Source organism: Aricia agestis, chromosome 14 (genome assembly GCF_905147365.1).
Source record: "Aricia agestis chromosome 14, ilAriAges1.1, whole genome shotgun sequence".
Lineage (NCBI taxonomy): Eukaryota > Metazoa > Arthropoda > Insecta > Lepidoptera > Lycaenidae > Aricia > Aricia agestis.
Genome location: NC_056419.1, coordinates 12,635,963 through 12,655,130, shown reverse-complemented (window position 1 = coordinate 12,655,130; position 19,168 = coordinate 12,635,963). Strand labels below are relative to the sequence as shown.

Here is a 19,168-nt window from a genome sequence, read left to right as displayed (position 1 = left end):
TTGACCCCGCCTGGCACCCAGCGGTCCACCAGTGCTAGAATGAAGCTATGATGACCTAACTTTAGCTTCTGGTCAACTGCAAGGTTCATAATATGTTTTGGATGGCTATATTTTTTAAATAATCTCCGTAGACATATTAAATTCATAGATATTAGATAATATGGGCTATGGCATGTTGATGCAAGAAGCGTGGTCCAAAAAAATGAACACACTGCAACTTTTACACGTGGGAGAGCCATGCTTCGGCACGAATGGGCCGGCTCGACCGGAGAAATACCACGTTCTCACAGAAAACCGGCGTGAAACAGAGCTTGCGCTGTGTTTCGCCGAGTGAGTGAGTTTACCGGAGGCCCAATCCCCTACCCTATTCCCTTTCCTACCCTCCCCTATTCCCTTCCCTTCCCTACCCTATTCCCTCTTAAAAGGCCGGCAACGCACCTGCAGCTCTTCTGATGCTGCGAGTGTCCATGGGCGACGAAAGTTGCTTTCCATCAGGTGACCCGTTTGCTCGTTTGCCCCCTGATTTAAAAAAAAAAATTCGACATTGAAGTTGGCTTGACTTTTAAATTGTATAATTTTGTTATAAAATATTATTAAGTAATATATGTGATAAGACTGGTAATTAGTGGTGATTAGTGACCATATACTTGGTTAATTGAAATCTTTGCCGGTCTTTAAAAAACTTTGCAACTTTTTTCCAAGTCCTTACTTTTTAAATGGCAAAATAAATAAATTTATTTTGTTACCAAGCTACAAAGTATCTGAACATTACATGATGACTTTGCTGTTATCACCTTTTCAACCAACTTTTATTACAGATTGAATTTCATAATTTATTTTATCGCTGTAGGCTCTATAAAATTCTAATTATACCAGGAACAGATAATGTAATGATAAGGAACGAAATCTTTGACCGATAAGTCACAAAGGTGCGTGATGTTATTATCATTCTTACGCGTACGTCTTATAAATCATAATCTCACTATTTCATAATCAGGAAATATTTCCAATGTTTCCGTAACTAGCTTGTTACAAGTTATTAGTTATGTGTATTGTATAATTTGTAATTATTTTTTATTAAAAAACTAGCTGTTGCCCGCGACTTCGTCCGCGTTAGCATAGTAGACCACGTCCCAAGTAAAATTGTACAAAAATATTCAATGTACAGAATTGACCTTCCTATACGATTTTATTATAAGTATTTTGATGTTCCGCGCGGCTTCTCCCGCGTAATTTAGGAATTTCACGCCACCGTACATTTTTCAGTAAAAAAATAGCCTATGTCCCTTCACGTGGTTCGTCTTCATGTTTTCCAAATGAAATAAAAATTGCTCCAGTAGTCCTTAAGATAATAAGCTATTTCATATAATTTCCGCCGTTTTTTTCACATTTTCCTCTATTTCTTCGCTCCTATTAGTCGTAGCGTGATAAAATATACCCTATAGCCCTTTTCGATAAATGGGCTATCTAACACTGAAATAATTTTTTTAATCGGACCAGTTGTTCCTGAGATTAGCGCGTTCAAATAAGCCCTTTCAAATAATTTCGTTTTTTCCACACTTCTCTCTATTTCTTAGCTCCTATTAATATTGGCGTGATAAAATATAGCCTATTGCCTTCCTCGATAAATGGGCTATCTAACACTGAAAGAATTTTTCAAATCGGACCAGTAGTTCCTGAGATTAGCGCGTTCAAACAAACAAATTCTTCCTCTTTATAATATTAAGTATAGATTTTTCCACATTTTCCTCTATTTCTTCGCTCCTATTAGTCTTATCGTTAGAAAATATAGCCTATAGCCTTCCTCGATAAATGGGCTATCTAACACTGAAAAAAATTTTCAAATCGGACCAGTAGTTCCTGAGATTAGCGCGTTCAAACAAACAAACAAACAAACAAACTCTTCCGCTTTATAATATTAGTATAGATTTAACCCGACTTCCAAGTTAAAAACAATATTCTTAAATTAATGATCTAAAAAGTATGAAATAATTCTTATTCTTCATATAGTGCCTTTTTCAAAATTGGACTAAACCTCAACTTATTCTGTAATCAATTTTCATTCGACTAATATGGCTGCAGAAAAGCAGGCCTGGAAGTGCTCTACAAAATAGTAGGCATACTGTAGAGCATTTCAAGTCTGCTTTTCTGCAGCCACACAAGATTGGTTTGAGGTATTATTTTTGTAAATTGTATTGAACAAAGCTAAAAAGCAAAAAGGAAATCTAAAAAAAAACGCTTAAATAAGTTATATAATCATATTTGTAGGCAAAATAATTTGCAACAAATTATGATCTTACAATTTTTTTGTAAGACGTATAGTTTCCGAAATATCGCGAAAATAAAATTGCGTCCTCTAATAAATGCAAAATTCGGTCCATAAATTGTAACATTTCAATGGACATAATTCTAATTAGGGTTGTTGAGGAAGTGATTATGAGGAAGAGGAGGAGGAAGAGGAATTGTCACGCGCAAATTTTGAGGATGCGGATGAGGAAGAGGATATTTTATGAGGAAGAGGATGCGGATGAGGAAGCGGAAGAGGAAGCGGATGAGGAAGAGGAAGATAGAAAATTATAAATACTAGCGGACCCAACCCAAACTTTTGTCCTGTCTGTACTTTGTACATAACGTACTAGGTACATACATTACACAAAAATTAATTAAAAGGGCATTTTCCAGTGAACCAAACTATGAATCTAAATTCTAAACCATTCTCAAAACACACACAATAAAGAATCATCAAAATCAGTCTAGCAATAAGGGCCGCGCTACATCGGAATGACAGCGGCGAGGCGAGCCGAGGGTTGCAAAATTACGTAATTTTACCGAAAACGCTGGTAAAATACGCGTATTTTACGGTAATTTATATATATTACGGTAAAATTACCGTCTACGTATGTATGCGAAAAGTATAGCGGGGGGTGAGAAGAGCGTGTAGTTGCAAGTTGCAACTTGCAACATGCTTACGTTCGGCGGGGCTAAAATTTGAAGAATCATGATATGAATCATAATATGATTCATTTTTCTAAAATCGCAAAATGCAACTCTGCTTGCAATTGTTTTGACTGACTGCACTATACGTGCATTTAGTAAATTATGCCACGAAATCAAGTAAAAGTGTGGGATTATTTCCAAGTGCTAAGTGAACATGACAAAAGGAAACATGTGATGTGTATATTTTGTAATACGGAGTACAAAAATGCTAATGCTACTCGGATGACAGAACATTTTGAGAAGTGTAAAAAGTGTCCTAATGATGTTAAATTATTATTTATTAGTTATTTTTGCATAATAGTCATACGTTCAATGCCTTGGTAGTTATCCAGTTCATGAGAAATGAATTTACAGAACTTAAGAATATTAAGTCTTATGTTTTCACCAACTTCAGTAATATTTGTCTGGACATATACATTTTGACTATTTCTTTTTTAAAGAAGACTGCAATTATTACTAACTAAAAAGGTAAAATACGATTTAACTCTTGTTAAATTGAATTTTACCCAATTTTACCGTAATTTACGTAATTTATTTATATTTTACGTAAAATATGGTAAAAAACCGAATTTTACGAAAGTAATATTACCGCTTTACATCCCTCGGAGCGCTTTCAGTGTCATATATATGACTAGCTGTTGCCCGCGACTTCATCCGCGTTAACATAGTATAATAACAAAGATGGATAGTTTTCTCCTTTTTGTTTTTGAGGTTCCTTATACAAAGGGTAAAAACGGACCCTATTTAAGCAAACGTTAAACGCGTCGTCAATAAACTTTCATGTTTCTAACTCAAGAAATGACGGACTTTCATTGCAACTTTCCACCCCTATTTCACCCCCTTGGGGGTAGAATTTTCAAAAACGCTCAAACACGTATCCAATCATTTTTATCAGTAACCCAAACATAAAATTTCATGTTTCTAACTCAAAAAATAACGGAGTTTCATTCAAACTTTCAACCCCAATTTCACCCCGTTGGGGGTAAAATTTCAAAAAACGCTTAAATACGTATCCATTCATTTTTAATCAGTAACCCAAAAATAAAGTTTCATGTTTCTAACTCAAGAAATGACGGACTTTCATTAAAACTTTCAACCCTTATTTCACCCCCTTCGGGGTAAAATTTTCAAAATTCCTTCCTTAGTGGATGTCTACTTAATAAAACAACCCTACTCACCAAATTTCGTGGCTGTAACTTTTACAGTTTTTGCTCAGCCAGGGCATGTAATTTTATAAGTATAAGATTTTAAACTTTATCTTCATTATTGTAATACATAGTACCGCTTGAGAAGTCTACGGCCGCCCGTGGCCGCTGTACTATGTATTACAAAAATTAAGATAAAGTTTAAAATCTTATGACACTGAAAGTGCTCGCGTTGCCGCTGCCATTCTGGTGTGTCGCGGCCCTTAGGCTGTTTAGACACACGCCGCAGCGGCGCCGCTGCAATACTCATCTTTGCCTTCAGGGAGAAACCACACGGGTGCGGTGCGGCACCGCTCCGGCGCCGCGCCGCCGCGCCAGAGCGTGATTGGATACGCGACGCGCATGCGCAGTGTAATTCCTCATAAATTCCTCTTAAATTTTGAGGAAGCGATAGCGGAAGAGGAATTTTTATTTTTATTTATGAGGAATGCGGTAACGGTTGAGGAACCCAAAATATTGCGGAACTTCCTCATTATGAGGAAGCGGAAGAGGAATCCTCAGCAACCCTTTCTAATCTCAAAATGTTATAAATGTCGCAAAAAATTTTGCAAAAAAGGTGGCAGTATGTATGAGTATTAGACATTAGTTTATTTAGTACCTTAGATACTTTTTGTGCTATATGACATATTAGGTTCTAGCAGGTTATAGGTATATCATACAGAGTTTTTATGGGGGTCTTTACAGAAATAGCCATGACATCTTTAACAAAGAATGGACTGTAAAGGCGTCTTATAGGGTTTGAAAAAAGCTTTTGTCTAATGTCTTTAGAGGGCTACATCTGAATGGTTGCTTATAGTAAAATATCTTACTTAGGTATAAAATCTAGCGAGCGACGCACTTTGTGTAGACTACATTATTTAAAAAAGGGAATAAATACATATAATGACCACCAAAAAATGCACTGATACCCTAAACTTGTTTACCAAAAAAAGATAATTAACACCAAAAAAAAAGTCTAAAATTGCAATACTACCAGCTATTTTAGTCATGACAACACTTCAAATTGTAATCGAACACCAAATATAGTAAATGATCACCAAATAAAGTAAATGATCACCAAATATAGTAAATGACCACCAAATATAGTAAATGATCACCAAATATAGTAAATGATCACTAAATATAGTAAATGATCACCAAATATAGTAAATGATCACCAAATCCTTGTGAGCAAATCAATGCGATATTTTTGTCCAAATAAATCACTACGATTGACAAAACGTGTAACAAGCATATTATTAACAAAATAGTCGGCCAAGTGTGAGTCGGACATGGAGGGTTCCGTACCGTTATAAAACAAAATTAGACCTAAAATTGTGTTTTTGTATGGGAGCCCGCCTTAAATAATAATTTTATTTTGTTTTAGTACTTGCAACAGATATACACAATCTGTAAAATTTTTAAGAAGTCTAGCTGGAGTGGTTCTTGAGATACAATACAGCCTAGGCCCTAGAGATAGACAGACGGACGGACAGACGGAAAGACATAGAAGTCTCAGTAATAGAGTCCCGCTTTTAGGGTTCCGTACCCAAAGGGTACAAACGGGACTCTTTTACTAAGACTTCGATGTCTGTCTGTCCGTCTATATGTCTTCTTCTCTTTACTAGGATATTTGCTAAATAAAAATATATTTAGTTATAATTTTACATTAAAATACTAACGTATAATGTTGGTGGTCGTTTAATACTTTTGGTTTAAGTAACAATGATTTATTTGGAGTCATTTTGCATAAATAGGATAGCGAGATAATAAATCTTTGGTGATCATTTTACATTAAAATGCTAGTATAATGTTGGTGATCATTCATTAATTTTGGTGATCATTTTACTTTAAAATGATAGTATAATGTTGGTGATAATTTACTAATTTTGGTGATCATTTACTTATTTTGGCGATCATTTACTATTTTTGGTTTTAAGATGTTAAATCTTTGGTTATCATTTTACATTAAAATGGTGGTCTGTATTTAGGTGATCGCTTACTATTTTTGTCTGTGAAATGTTACTATTTCTGGTGATCAGTTAATTATAAGCCTTTAAAAATTATCCACAGCCAAACATATAACCTCCTCCTTTTTGGAAGTCGGTTAACAAAAGTAGTCAAAGTAAGTGTTTAGGCCGAGGCGGACGTAGTAATCTATACTAATATTATAATTATAATAATATTATAAAGTGGAAGAGTTTGTTTGTTTGTTTGAACGCGCTAATCTCAGGAATTATTTCAGTGGTCCAATTTGAAAAATTATTTCAGTGTTAGATAGCCCATTTATCGAAGAATGCTATAGAGTATAGGTTATATTGTTACGGTACATGGTATACGGACACGTGGTGCCATCTAGCGCCAAACATGCGAAACTTACCGAGGGAGCACAGGCAACATAAATCCCCTACTCAATACTAGATGGCATGAGGTGCGCAAGTACATACTCGAACCTTCTAGAAAAGTCCAACATTTTGTTTACGTGTTTAGTTGTTTACTTTTATTGTAGTACATGCTCGAGCCTCCTAGAAAGTTCCCACGGTTGTTTACTTGTTTACGTGAATCGGGAACTTTCTGGAATTCGTCTCGCCATATAAAAAGCCGCAGGTAGATCTTAAGGCGAGGATAAACCCCAATTTGTTATTCCGTTACTCCCGGTTTACCTAGTTCCAATATAATAACGAAGTGTTAAAAAATATGAGATATAAAGCACAATATTTAAAATACCTTAAACCATAAACATTTGAATAAAACGTAATACTTTGGCTGTAATTAATTTACAAACTCACCTCTGAAAAAACTCTATTTCGTCGAAATATAAGTATTAACTAGGATAATTATACATTTTATTTGAATAAATTGTTAGTAAATCTATATTAAAACTTCTTTAACCGAACAATTTTGTTTCTTAATATTTATTTCCAAAGATATTTAAAAAAAACATGAAAAATAGCGAAGATCCGCCAGAGTTGTTACAGTTTTATGCTAAGCTAAAATTAATCTTATTGCGATGCGTATACGCTTGGTCTTTGGTTGTGTGCAAGGTTATCGTTTTTGATTGAGATTAATCCCTGCCTTAAGAACTAAGTACCGGAGCAATTTTTATGTTATTTGGCACACCTGAAGAATAGACCACGTGGAAGGGACATAGATGAACATAGGCTATTTTTTGCGGAAAAATGTACGGTTTCCGTGAAATTCCTAAATTACGTGGTCGAAACCGCACGGAACATCTAGTTACTAATTAGTAATTACTAATTTGTATAGTGTAGGCAGTTCTTCTTGCTACAAGATGAATTAAGAGTCAAATGTTGCTATTGCTATAAACACTGCTATATTTTTGCCCTTTTTTATGCATAATAATCCATGAAGTCCTCTAGTCTACCTGATCTTGAACGAACAACTATCGCAAACAAGTTCTATGTGGTCATTAGGTATGTACTACGATTTGTTGTGACTTGTGAGTTGTGACGTCTTGTGACTAGCTTATGAATTTCCGTTACTGCCTTTTTTGCTAAGCCACAATCGCGGTAGCCGGTAGCAACAGCATAGAGTAGGCTGTAAAACACGTGCTAGAAACATGGACGTAATACCTTTTCACATAATACTATCATTGTAATAAGTGATACTATGATAAATGATTTATGACATAACACGAACTTTGAAAGGTAGCTTACTTTTACGCAATTAGGCTCTTTGTGCTAAAAGTCCCCATTCCGTGCTAAGGTAAAATAGTTTTAAGCTAGAAACAATAAAAGCGATGAGAGTAATGTTCACATCCTAAACATACTTTTCTGTTGGATCCACGAAACTTGTGGTACTCCTGTTACTCTCACTGATTTGAATTTTGAACCATGTCCTGTTATACCGGTAAGTCGGCGCCAGTCAATGAAATAGCGATTCTTTCTCATCGAGCATTAGAAGGAGATAAACTATGTTACGTCACAATTTCTTACCAGAATGAGCGAGATGGAATGATTTCGCTGTAAATGATGTAACTTGCATGTGAAGCATTTCATTTAATCAAGTGTAACGTGAGTGTAACCTACTTTGCAAATGATTTAACGTCACTTAACTTTCGCACATATTGAAACAATTGCAAATTGGTCAAGATTTCCTCACTGCATTATACAGTCACAGTTTTGCATACACCAGCAATTTTTGTAGGGCATGAATTATATTATTATTTAAAATGTAATACGTTTGTCGAATCTAAAGATGCTTAAAAAATACAAAAACCAAGATGGCTTACCTCGTGAAAAAATATGCCGCCAAAATTGACAGCCAAACATCATTCTCCAGGACCGTTAGGAATTTGAAAAGCGAAGTTGGCGTCCGGGGCAGCTTCATCAAAATGGTGATTCCGACCAAATCGTAGTATGGTACGGTGAAGTCCACGACGTTTTCCCTTTCCGCCATTACCGACAGTGACGTCAAACCTATGTCAGCCCTTTTTTCCATAAGTTCCTTGATAATGCCATTCCAGTTGCCATTCTCGTCCATCGTTCCGAAGTTCCCATCGGGTGCTAACGTTATTTCGTAGTCGAACTTCACAATTTGTCGAATACCTTCGATCAAATCTATGCAATAACCTTTGAAACCCTTCGGCGCGTCGTCGTCTTTTATGATGAAAGGGTTTTGCTGCAACAACATTAGATCTTTTACAGTTTTCAAAAATAAAGAGGTAAAATTTATTTGTAAGAATAACGGTATATAAAAAGGCATCCAGATTTTAACAATAAGTAACCCATCATTAACTTTCCCCTTAATACAATTTTTAAACACCTGCTTTTTGACGAATTTGTGAACGACACAACTCCTATATCCATTTTCCTTTTAAAAGTGAAGTCAAATTATAGTCCGCTTTGCACCTGATGCGAATGACCTCAGCCTCAAATTAGGGCATGGAACAGATGGGGCAGGTGTGCTGTGACGTCACAGCGCGACATGAATATCTAAGGACATTTCACACGTCGCGATGCTCGCATCATTAGAATGATTTGCTAATTTCATAAGTTTGGAATTAATCTCTCGGTCAGTATGCATAATATGCATACCATAATAATATGGTCCGGGTACAACAATTTTCTCAAGTTTGCCATATACGATTACTTTCCAGAAACGATTCCTTACCAGCAACACTGTAAATTGATGCAATAACCCTCGTTAACTTTTGATTCCATAGATTTTACGTCATACTGCATAGGTACAATATAATGTTCAGCTTTTCAAGCCCTTTCATTTGATATAATATATAATAATACATAATATAATATCTATGGACGCTTCACACCACGTCAGACTGGCCCCGTGCTAAGTACCTAAAGGACTTGTGTTACAGGTACCAGACACCAGAAATAAATTTAATACTTTTATACTATACATACATTTAAGATTTTTATTATATCATACACATATTTAATACACATCCAGACCCGGGAACATTGAAAACTTTTTGTTCCGTCGGCTGGATTCGAACCCACGACCCCCGGCTTGAGCTACCAACGCGCTCACCACTGAGCCACAGAGGTCGGAGATATAATCAGAGATATAATATTTATGTGTGGTTGTGCTTCAACTTGGGTACGGCTTCCATACAAAAATGCCCTTTGTTCTTTAGAATTAATTAATTAGCTAAGGTACCTTATGAAGTTATTCTTGTGATTGCAAGAAAAATAAACAATTTAATTACTAAATTCCGTCAGACTAAAATGTAAAACGTACGTTTTCAAAGTCAAAAGAACGAAATATTTATGCAATCTCTTAATTCGCATGAGAGCATAATTTTAATTTCGCAAAATTTTTTCGCATGCCCGATTTTGGTAGATGTACCTATTATCTGTACATTGCACATTCGAAGTCATTATGCATAACTAAATGGCGTTATTTAAAACTCGCAGGTCAACTTGTGGTTTCTGTGTCAATGTTAAATTTTACTAAGCAGCCAGTAGCAACAACGAAGTTAGCAACAGGTATTTTGCAGATTTTATGCTCATTTTCACCAAAGTTTATTTGTATCCTTACCAGTCTTTAGGGCCTATTTAACCCATCAAGAGTCAAGACCCATGAGGACACCGGTGACCGCGACAACAATAGATTTCCAAGAATCTCCGACCGAAGAACTGTTGGTGACCGCAATAGACCTACATTAGATACTACATTATATTTCCGAGAATCCGATCTGAGCAAAAACACGATATATCTTAAAATTTTCTCGATAGAAAAAAATCACGAAAATGCATCTAATTTTCATGAATTTTTCATTTATTGCCATTGAGCTAAGTTAATATTTTAACACATTGTATAAAATTCTATCATTGAGAGATCGACCTAGCAGATTTTTAACCGACTTCCAAAAAACGAGGAGGTTATATATTCGGCTGTGGATATTTTTAAAATGTTGTATATTTAACGAGTTATTGAGAAAAAAACTAATTTGGCGAGAAATCCGCGTCGTCCTTTTTCACCTGGTATATGAAAGACGGGCGTGAGTGTGAAGAGAGAAGGACGATGTTTGATTTTTTGGGCCGATTCTGAGTCTCATTCAATGACCAAATATTGTAAGGTCCAATATTATTCTCATAACAATATGTGATTTGGTATGATTTGGTTCCCTTCTTAGTTTTTTTAGATAATTTACAGTTTTATTCCCACATTAAAGTAAAAAATACTTTAATTAGACGATCGTTACACTTATTAAACATTGGAGCGACAAAAATTTGAGTACCTACACCAGAGTTCAGACGAGTTCAAAGTCAGAAACTAAAAACTCTTGTTTTCGTGGTTTGTACGTAAGTGATTGACGAAACACCATAGATCTAAGCAGATAATAGATATTGTCATTCGTCACGATCCGAAATAAAAAAAACATTTTGTAAATTTAATAGCCATTATTTAATCTTTTAACTTACAGTTGAGTTCTTAGGCTGTCTTCTTTGGCTTTTGACTCTTGTCAAAAGCCAAAGAAGACAGCCTAAGAACTCAACTGTATACTTAATATTACTTACATAATGGTAATTAAATTAAGATTTTGTCATCAAGACGTCATGACTGAAACGTCCGTTATTTAAAAAATCTAATTACGATTAACCCAATTCACCTGCATCATGATTCATGATTCAGATGCAGGTGAATTAGGATTTAGGACTTAGATTTTTTTTTTGATTTAACTGATGAGCGACAAACGTTGTTAGTACGTGTTTTTTTATCTCATAATATTGCCTAATGCACAATCATTTTCTCCTATAGCCGCGTCTATATTTCCTATCCCTCACTCCCGATTACAAAATGGTTCATTCACCTACCTCGACCGTCACAATTCTGTAGACCAACTGCGCCGAGTACTCTGTCATGTTGTCAGGGTCGGTTAGCGACAGGGGGCTCGAGAGGCCCGCCTTCCAAGACCCCAGTGACCGGCTGCCGACCGACGCGCCGTCTTTGATCGTCACAGCCGCCAAGTCCGTGTTGAACTCCATGAAACTCCGGCCATTCATCGGGTCGTCCTCTGGGATGTAAAATGGCGCGTACGTTGGCGTTTCTTTTACCTACATCGTTATAAAAGGGTTATAAGAAGCGGACTTGGCATCTGCTTCCAAAGTTTCCTTAGAATGGGGTGCTCATTTAGCTTTGGCGTGTACATTGTAAACTATAGTTAGTCATAACTCATAAGTCATAACACATTGATAAAGGCAAACATTATTGAACTAATAATAGCGTCCCAATATTTTCCTCAGGAAGTGAATGTGATAAAACCACGTCAAGCCGTTGGTACCTACACAAAAAATACAAAAATAGGCGATTTACCTCTTGAAAAGCCGTTTTTAAGTCCAAAGACCTATTCGGTGTGTTCTTGCCATCGTAGTCGTCGCACGTAATATATTTCATATCGTTTGGCCATTTTCCAGAATCCAGCAGGGATCTGGAATTGTAAACGCTAATTATAGACGCCACAAATCACAATATTGCGAACTTACCTCTCGACGGATATGAACGCTTTGATGTTGGGAGACTGCACGGAAAACTTTTGACATTCATATAGGTCAAAGTCAGTGCAAATTAGTGACTCCCAGTAACTTTACTGAAGGTTATCAAAGAAACTTTGTAAGTATATAGGTGTTTGGTAGCGTTCAATAACTTACTTTATGGACAAGAAAGTTCTTAGAGACAGATCGAAGTAAAATGCCGAGGTTATCTCTGGTTCACCGTTCATGCTGTAGGTGGTTTTGATCTTGCCAAGCCGGTCTCTGCTTTTAGCGTCAGGAGTCGGCTTCATGTAGATGATAGTGGCATCTTTACATCCACAGCTTATGTCCCCTTTGTCCAAGGTCAGAGCGAACCATGCGGTTTTCCTCCCAAAGTATTGGTTCTCGTTGGCAGCATCGAGGACATTCTTTATGGTTCGCAAACTGCCGACCACAAAGAAATTAACGATGTCCAATTCCCTCAGACTCCTCAGTTGGGTTTTGATGTCATCCTTACTAAAACTTTTTACTGGCGTTATAACGTGTCGAGTCGGTATGTTCTGAAGTAGCGATTTGTACTTGTGATCCATGACTGTAAAACGATAAGTAAGTAAGTACAATTAAGTACTCATTTTAATTTCTGAATTGTAAATCAATTCGTATTCAATATGTTTAATACCTACCGAAAAACTCGTCGAAAATAATAGCTGCGTTGGTAATGTCTTGCTTAGTAACGATTGCTCTTATCGATTCAGGAAGGATATCGGCCGGTGGCATTACCTGGAGCAAGAATTTAGTTTGGTTTCTATCCAAGGTTCGCCACTGCCGCAAGTCACCCGATTGGCCGAACGATCCAGAAATAGTCGGTAAAGCCAAGGCTGCAGTAAACGATTTAATGGTTTCCGAGCCCACTCCTGTCATTGTAAAATCCAAAACCACGTGCGGGGTTTTCTTCGACGAAATCATGTCGTTGTACTTTCTACAAACTATAAATATCTGTGTTTATTAAACTCCAAATGAGTCTCGATTAAGTTATTATCGAAACAACTTACCGTTTTCCAAAAACGCCTTAGCATCGGAACGATTGCCTACAACGATAACGGGATCTATAGCGAGACCCAGGTTAGGATTCCGGCGCACATACTCTTTGGCTATTTCAAACGACTTTTCAGCCAGTGCATTGTTCTCTTCGTTGACAAGCACTAAAAAGAATTAAGTAGGTAAGTTTTTAGTTATTATAATTTATAGGTAGGTGGGTAGGTACTAGGTAGGTACCTACTTTTTTTTTTATGAAATAAGGGGGCAAACGAGCGAACGGGTCACCTGATGGAAAGCAACTTCCGTCGCCCATGGACACTCGCAGCATCAGATGAGCTGCAGGTGCGTTGCCGGCCTTTTAAGAGAATAGGGTAGTAGGGGAGGGTAGGGAAGGGAATAGGTAATTATAATAGGTAAGGGTAAGGGATCGGGCCTCCGGTAAACTCACTCGGCGAAACACAGCGCAAGCGCTGTTTCACGCCGGTTTTCTGTGAGAACGTGGTATTTCTCCGGTCGAACCGGTCCATTCATGCCGAAGCATGGCTCTCCCACGTATAATATTTACTACATTATCAAAATCATTAGGTAAATTAAGTTAATAAATGCTTTGTAAGTACATGGATTATTATTATTAACCACTCATAACCAAAGTCGTTTATTACATATTTTGCAAAAAAAAGTACTTATTTGAATCGATACCACCCAGTTTTAAACTGTTCTTCTGTAATTGTCTCTGAACAACGGTTAACGTTTACGGTTACACCAATAGCTGCGAAAAAGCTCGTTTAAGGGATTTCAATATTATAAAAAGTAAACATACAAACGTTGATATTCTGTGTAGTTTGGAAGTATGCACTCTTTATAAGCGAAAACGCAACTAGTGCTAACAACCACATTTTGAAGAAGCCCAATACGCTCTACGTTAACAAGTGCCGTTGAATGCCCAGTGGCCAAGTTGTCTCCAAATGTTGACCACCCAGTTGCCATGGTTACCACGACCTTGGATAGATAATAATTGATGTACCCCCGTTCTAGTTATCCATTAAACAAGCAATAACTCACCTAAGCTTTCATGTAAATAGTCATTTGTGTTATGTTTTTATGTATTCGTAAGCCCATCGATCATGACATAGAATATTTAAATGTTAATAGTATGATCATTGATCAATGTATTTAGGCGACTACGGTACAAACTATTTACTTTTCTATGTTATGGCGGCTAAACGATCAGATAAATCGCCTAATAATCATCGACTAGTTTACATGGCTGCATTACACTGTATGGCTATGTTGCTTGCAGGAGATCACAGACGCCAGATATAGCATCAGTATTCAGTTGCAGTGGTATTATAAGCAGATGTACTGGATTCTGGACATGTTTACATTGTAGTGCTCCAATCCACCTCAATGTAATCATCCACTTAGGGGCTATGAACAAACAAGCCACGGGACGGGTGTGACAACATAAGCAATTACTCAATTTAGTGATAGTCTGTAGACTGTATGCTTCGAGCATGTACTAGATAATATTATGTCAGTATGGTCTATTATAATATGGGGGAATAAATAAAATAAAAAAATCATATTGGACTATTTTATTGCCAGAACCTTTACACTAAACTTCACAAGAAGTAGTGTTAAAAACTGTACATACTACTAAAATCTAATACTTAAGTGTATTCCAAAATATGAAAGATTGTTTAGAAAAAGACAAATATTTAGAAAAATAAGTCAAACCTTAATAATTATTTTTCAACCTATTTCGAACATGTCTGGAAATACTTATAAAGATTCAGATTCATAGGATATTCCCTACATTCGAGGTTATTATCTATCACATACAAAAGCAAATAAATTAGAAAAAATACGAAAAATAAACCCATAGAATATAGCACGCAAGAAGTATGTCAATATGATTCTATCACCTTATGTCAACTTTGAACTTTATAATTTTCACAAATCTTAAAATTACTGTTGCATTATGGATGACATGGTCATCAGACCTAGCACATGGTTCGAGCGAGGCTCGTGCCTCATTCCACCACAATGCAATCATAACCTTGTCAGGAATGTTCATAAATGGTTAAGTAATAATGCCTATAAATCATATTATGTGCGACATAACTGCTAACTTAAATTTACAACTGAATTATTTATCTAAACTCTTTAATTAATCTTACTTTATCTAAATCCTTGTATATCGGAAGCTGTTATAGTGTCGTTCACAGAACGGATTGTGTTTTTCACTCTAGGTGAATCGATTTTGGCAGTACTCAACTGGCGGAATCTTCCAATACCAATATGCGTATATCAAAAATCCATCTTAAGTCTGTTGAAGTAGACACCGATATGCAAAAACAGCATACAACATTAATACCAACTCACCCATCAGTTCACTGCGATGCACGGAGCATTTACAGTTTCATTAAATTTACACTTTACAGGTACATTGACAGGTATGTTAAATACAAAATGTATTATAAACCTAAATTCATCACGGTCACAAGAGCTCAACTCTCCGTTGAATACATCTATGTATGTAACAATATAAAAACTATAGTTTGGCTTAGTATTTGTAAATTTACAGATATGTCAGTCTATGGTAGTGTTGCATAAACATCATTTCATCATTTAACTTGAAAGTAGATGAAATCTTACGTACACTGAACTTGATGCTTCAGTAACACTATGCGAGCGAGAGTTGGACTCTTCTGAACAGAGATGCATTGCAGTAAACCAAAGTGTTAGGGCAGGAACGATTTTAGGCAGCGGCCTCCTCCGCGGGGGCTTCATCTGCTACTTTCGCTTTCTTCTCTGCGGTCTTCTCTGCTGAGTCCTCCTCGGCCACAACAGATTTCCTCTTTACACCGGCTTCCTTCTTTTCTGTAAACAATAACAGAGTAAGAATAACATTTTTCAATTTACAAATTCTTTAAGAACACAATTCATATTACAAATGTTATAAATGTCAGTGTAACCTTTAAATATCATTGTTTTAGCTTAGTCATAATATTATATAAACGTTAGGGTGAACAAACCTGTGGCATCTCCGTTCTCAACGGCATCATTGCTCTCCTCCCCATCTCCGTTTTCTGCTGGAGTTTCCTCTGGAGCGTCTCCGCTGCCGTTCTCCTCCTTTTTGCCATTGCTCTCGGCGGGCTCGGCGTCCTTCTTGGCTTTGGCGGGAGACTTCTTCACTGGAGACTCCTTGGGCGCTTCAGTGGAGGTCACCTCCTCAGCGACGTCTCTGAAATTAGCGAATTCATGGCTCAGTTACTACATCGATGCGACTTATACACGTGTTACGTGTATTATAATTTATAATGCAAACGCAGGTAAAATTATTCCGCGCGTTGTAAAAGTGCTGACAGACTAACGCTAGTTGTAAATGCAATGCGGCATAAAAGTAAAACTGCTTACGTGCAGTATAAAAAGTAGGATCGAGGCGGAATTAACAACAATTCGCATTTGTTGCGCAAGGCTGAATGTGGGAAAGTTGCATGGAAAATTATCGGATACGTAGCTCGCTAGCGAGTCGATTCAAGAGGCGGTCTCGATAGCGTTAAAAATAAGTAATGACAACATACGGGCCGACGCGATAACGTAACCCACAAGTTGCAAAACTATGGTACACTTCCAACTCGCTCCGGCCTCCGGCTCGGCGAATTTGAACCGAGCGCGCGTCGATGACGCTACCGCGCCGGCACGCCGCGCACACAACGCCATCTTGAAAACTCGCGCTCAACCGGCGTGCTTTATATTTTCCCGTTACCTTGTAATTCTTTCCTAATTCCTCCCGCGTCTTGAAATAGCACGGCAAATTAATATATAGACGCGCACAACGCGTTACATTTACTATAATACCGCAAATACATTTTGAAACTTATCATACATTTTCCCGCGTGTATTCGGCGTCAGTAAGCAAGCGTCATACGCATAACTTGTTACTTTTATACCATTTATAGTAATTTGAGCACATTATTGACTTGTTTGTTCAAACCGAATAAATACCACATACATTAGATCAAGAGAAATAGAATAAAACATGTTATTGAGGAAGCCATTTTTATCGCGATTTTAACCGCCAAAATTAATTTTCCGAACATATAAGAATTAACAATAAATAAACTTACTTCTTTTCAACTGCAACGTCTGCCATTTTAGATTTTATGTGTGTTTCTTCTAGAACTTATAGACACGTGCAAAGCACTTTGAACAATGTTCACTGCACAAACACCGGCGACCAAATGAAGGAGGAAGCAAGAAGAAAATATTTGCGCGATCAACGATGGCGCCAAGAATACGCAATGAAGTAACCGCGCTAACTTAACAGTGAAAGAGCGCTATATGATTTCAACGTATCAAAATGAGATAGCTAGTTATCTCACGCTCCTTTTTCAAATAACCTTGAATAGTAGAATGAAGCGGGAACTGAATTCTCCATCCTGCTCTTTCATTAATTAACTGTCCTGTTCCCACTTTAATTTAAAATACGATAGACCTAAAAAATAATTGTTAAATAATATAATTACCGTATATAATATTATACCATAGATTATACCTATTTTATGGACTTTACTATAATTAATAAGAAGATAATATACTAAATAGCTGAACTATAAAAGATTTTATTCTTCTGTAGAATATAATACTTATCATATCATAATATTAATTTAACATAACCTTAATTTTGTGACTGCAAGGTGGTTAAGTTTCAGAATAATTATATCTTAATTAACATTTTCAAATGGCTAATATCAGTATTTTAGTTGTAATTTTATGTATGATACAATAAAATAATAATAATATATTAATAATAGACCTTTTACAACAGACGTGTAATTAAATAGATTCTTATGGCACTAAATATAGGTTCTATTTTTCTAATTTTTCATAACATATCAGCGAATGCAGCTCAGGAGTCAAGGATTAATTACAAATTAAAGTATTGAATAGCACCATGAGCACCTTAATTTGTACACGATTATAATAATCATGAAGATATTGATCATGATTCACTAGAAAAGCCCAGTGAGAAGCGTTGATTTCATACAACGCGACGCGATGACAACCACACGATAGTATTCAGGCAAAATTCGACCCTATTGACGACACTGGCCGCGACGTGATTTTAATTTTACCGTGAAGGTGATTTTTAAATAGGGTCGTTGGCTTCACAAGAAATCTTGGCAGTTGGCACAATTCAGCGGTTTCGTCAGAAACTCACAACTCCAAGTATGAATTCGTTGTTTATACTTTATTGACCTGTCACCTGTGTGACCAATGACCCAATAAAAAAAATATCGCTTTCCTCCTAACAGAAACCTGGACTATCCACGAATATTAATTCTAGACTAAAATTTAATATTAGTTTAGAAAATTGGCTAATTTAGCCAATTGATTCAGCCGTTCTCTAGTTTTAGCGAGACTTACAAAATTTAAAATTCCTTTTTTGGTCATTCTCCGGTTTGGCATTATTTGCCTAATTACCGTAACCTTTTTTTTTCTTCGTTGATTTTACTTAAAAACTCATTAAAATATGAAAGTAACTAGCTTTTACCCGCAGCTTCGCTCGCGTTAAAATGTATTATTATAATATTATAGCTGTTGCCCGCGACTTCGTCCGCATTAACATAGTATAATAACAGAAATGGATAATTTTTTGCCGACGGTAAAGTCCCCTGCATATTGATCAAAGGTCACTCGTAAACTGTATGTTTAGATTAGGTTGGAATAAATTGACTTTTAAATAATAACTATATCCCTACAAAGGAGAATTAAAACTGAACACTAAGGACGCTACACTATGTTGATGTAAGCAACAATCCCAGGAGGTTGAGTTTGGTAGGGCGCAGCCAAAGTCCCCCGCATATTATTCAAATAACAGCCGAAAACACTATGTTTAGTTTTGGTTGTGTTAATAACTTTGTTCTTAAAAGGGAAAATTAAAAGTCAACACTAACGACGCGACACCATTCTGATGTCAGC

General features: G+C 36.5%; 2 protein-coding genes across 2 annotated transcripts in view; both read right to left on the bottom strand.

Moving 5' to 3' along the window:
• The window catches only part of LOC121733552 (ionotropic receptor 25a), a 36,257-nt gene extending 22,181 nt beyond the window's left edge, over nucleotides 1-14,076 (bottom strand). The window contains exons 1-7 of the mRNA XM_042123836.1: nucleotides 14,001-14,076; nucleotides 13,195-13,344; nucleotides 12,826-13,128; nucleotides 12,320-12,734; nucleotides 11,985-12,099; nucleotides 11,486-11,725; nucleotides 8,434-8,822 (exon numbers count right to left, since the gene is read on the bottom strand). Coding sequence (XP_041979770.1) covers nucleotides 8,434-8,822; nucleotides 11,486-11,725; nucleotides 11,985-12,099; nucleotides 12,320-12,734; nucleotides 12,826-13,128; nucleotides 13,195-13,344; nucleotides 14,001-14,076 — 1,688 coding nt within the window. The remainder of the gene's footprint in view (nucleotides 1-8,433; nucleotides 8,823-11,485; nucleotides 11,726-11,984; nucleotides 12,100-12,319; nucleotides 12,735-12,825; nucleotides 13,129-13,194; nucleotides 13,345-14,000) is intronic.
• A 684-nt stretch (nucleotides 14,077-14,760) lies between these two features.
• Nucleotides 14,761-17,453, bottom strand: LOC121733551 (uncharacterized protein T28D9.1-like). The gene is made up of 3 exons (XM_042123835.1): nucleotides 17,314-17,453; nucleotides 16,219-16,427; nucleotides 14,761-16,063 (listed from the first exon to the last, which is right to left on the bottom strand). The coding sequence occupies exons 1-3, from the start codon at nucleotides 17,337-17,339 to the stop codon at nucleotides 15,942-15,944; spliced, it is 357 nt and encodes a 118-aa protein (XP_041979769.1). The 5' UTR covers nucleotides 17,340-17,453; the 3' UTR covers nucleotides 14,761-15,941.
• Nucleotides 17,454-19,168: the final 1,715 nt, after the last annotated feature.

Coding starts and splice junctions, on each gene's coding strand:
- LOC121733551 (XM_042123835.1), bottom strand. CDS start 17,339: ATGGCAGACGTTGCAGTTGAAAAGAA. Junction 16,428..17,313: donor GACGTTGCAGTTGAAAAGAA/GTAAGTTTATTT, acceptor CGCTAATTTCAG/AGACGTCGCTGAGGAGGTGA. Junction 16,064..16,218: donor TGAGAACGGAGATGCCACAG/GTTTGTTCACCC, acceptor TATTGTTTACAG/AAAAGAAGGAAGCCGGTGTA.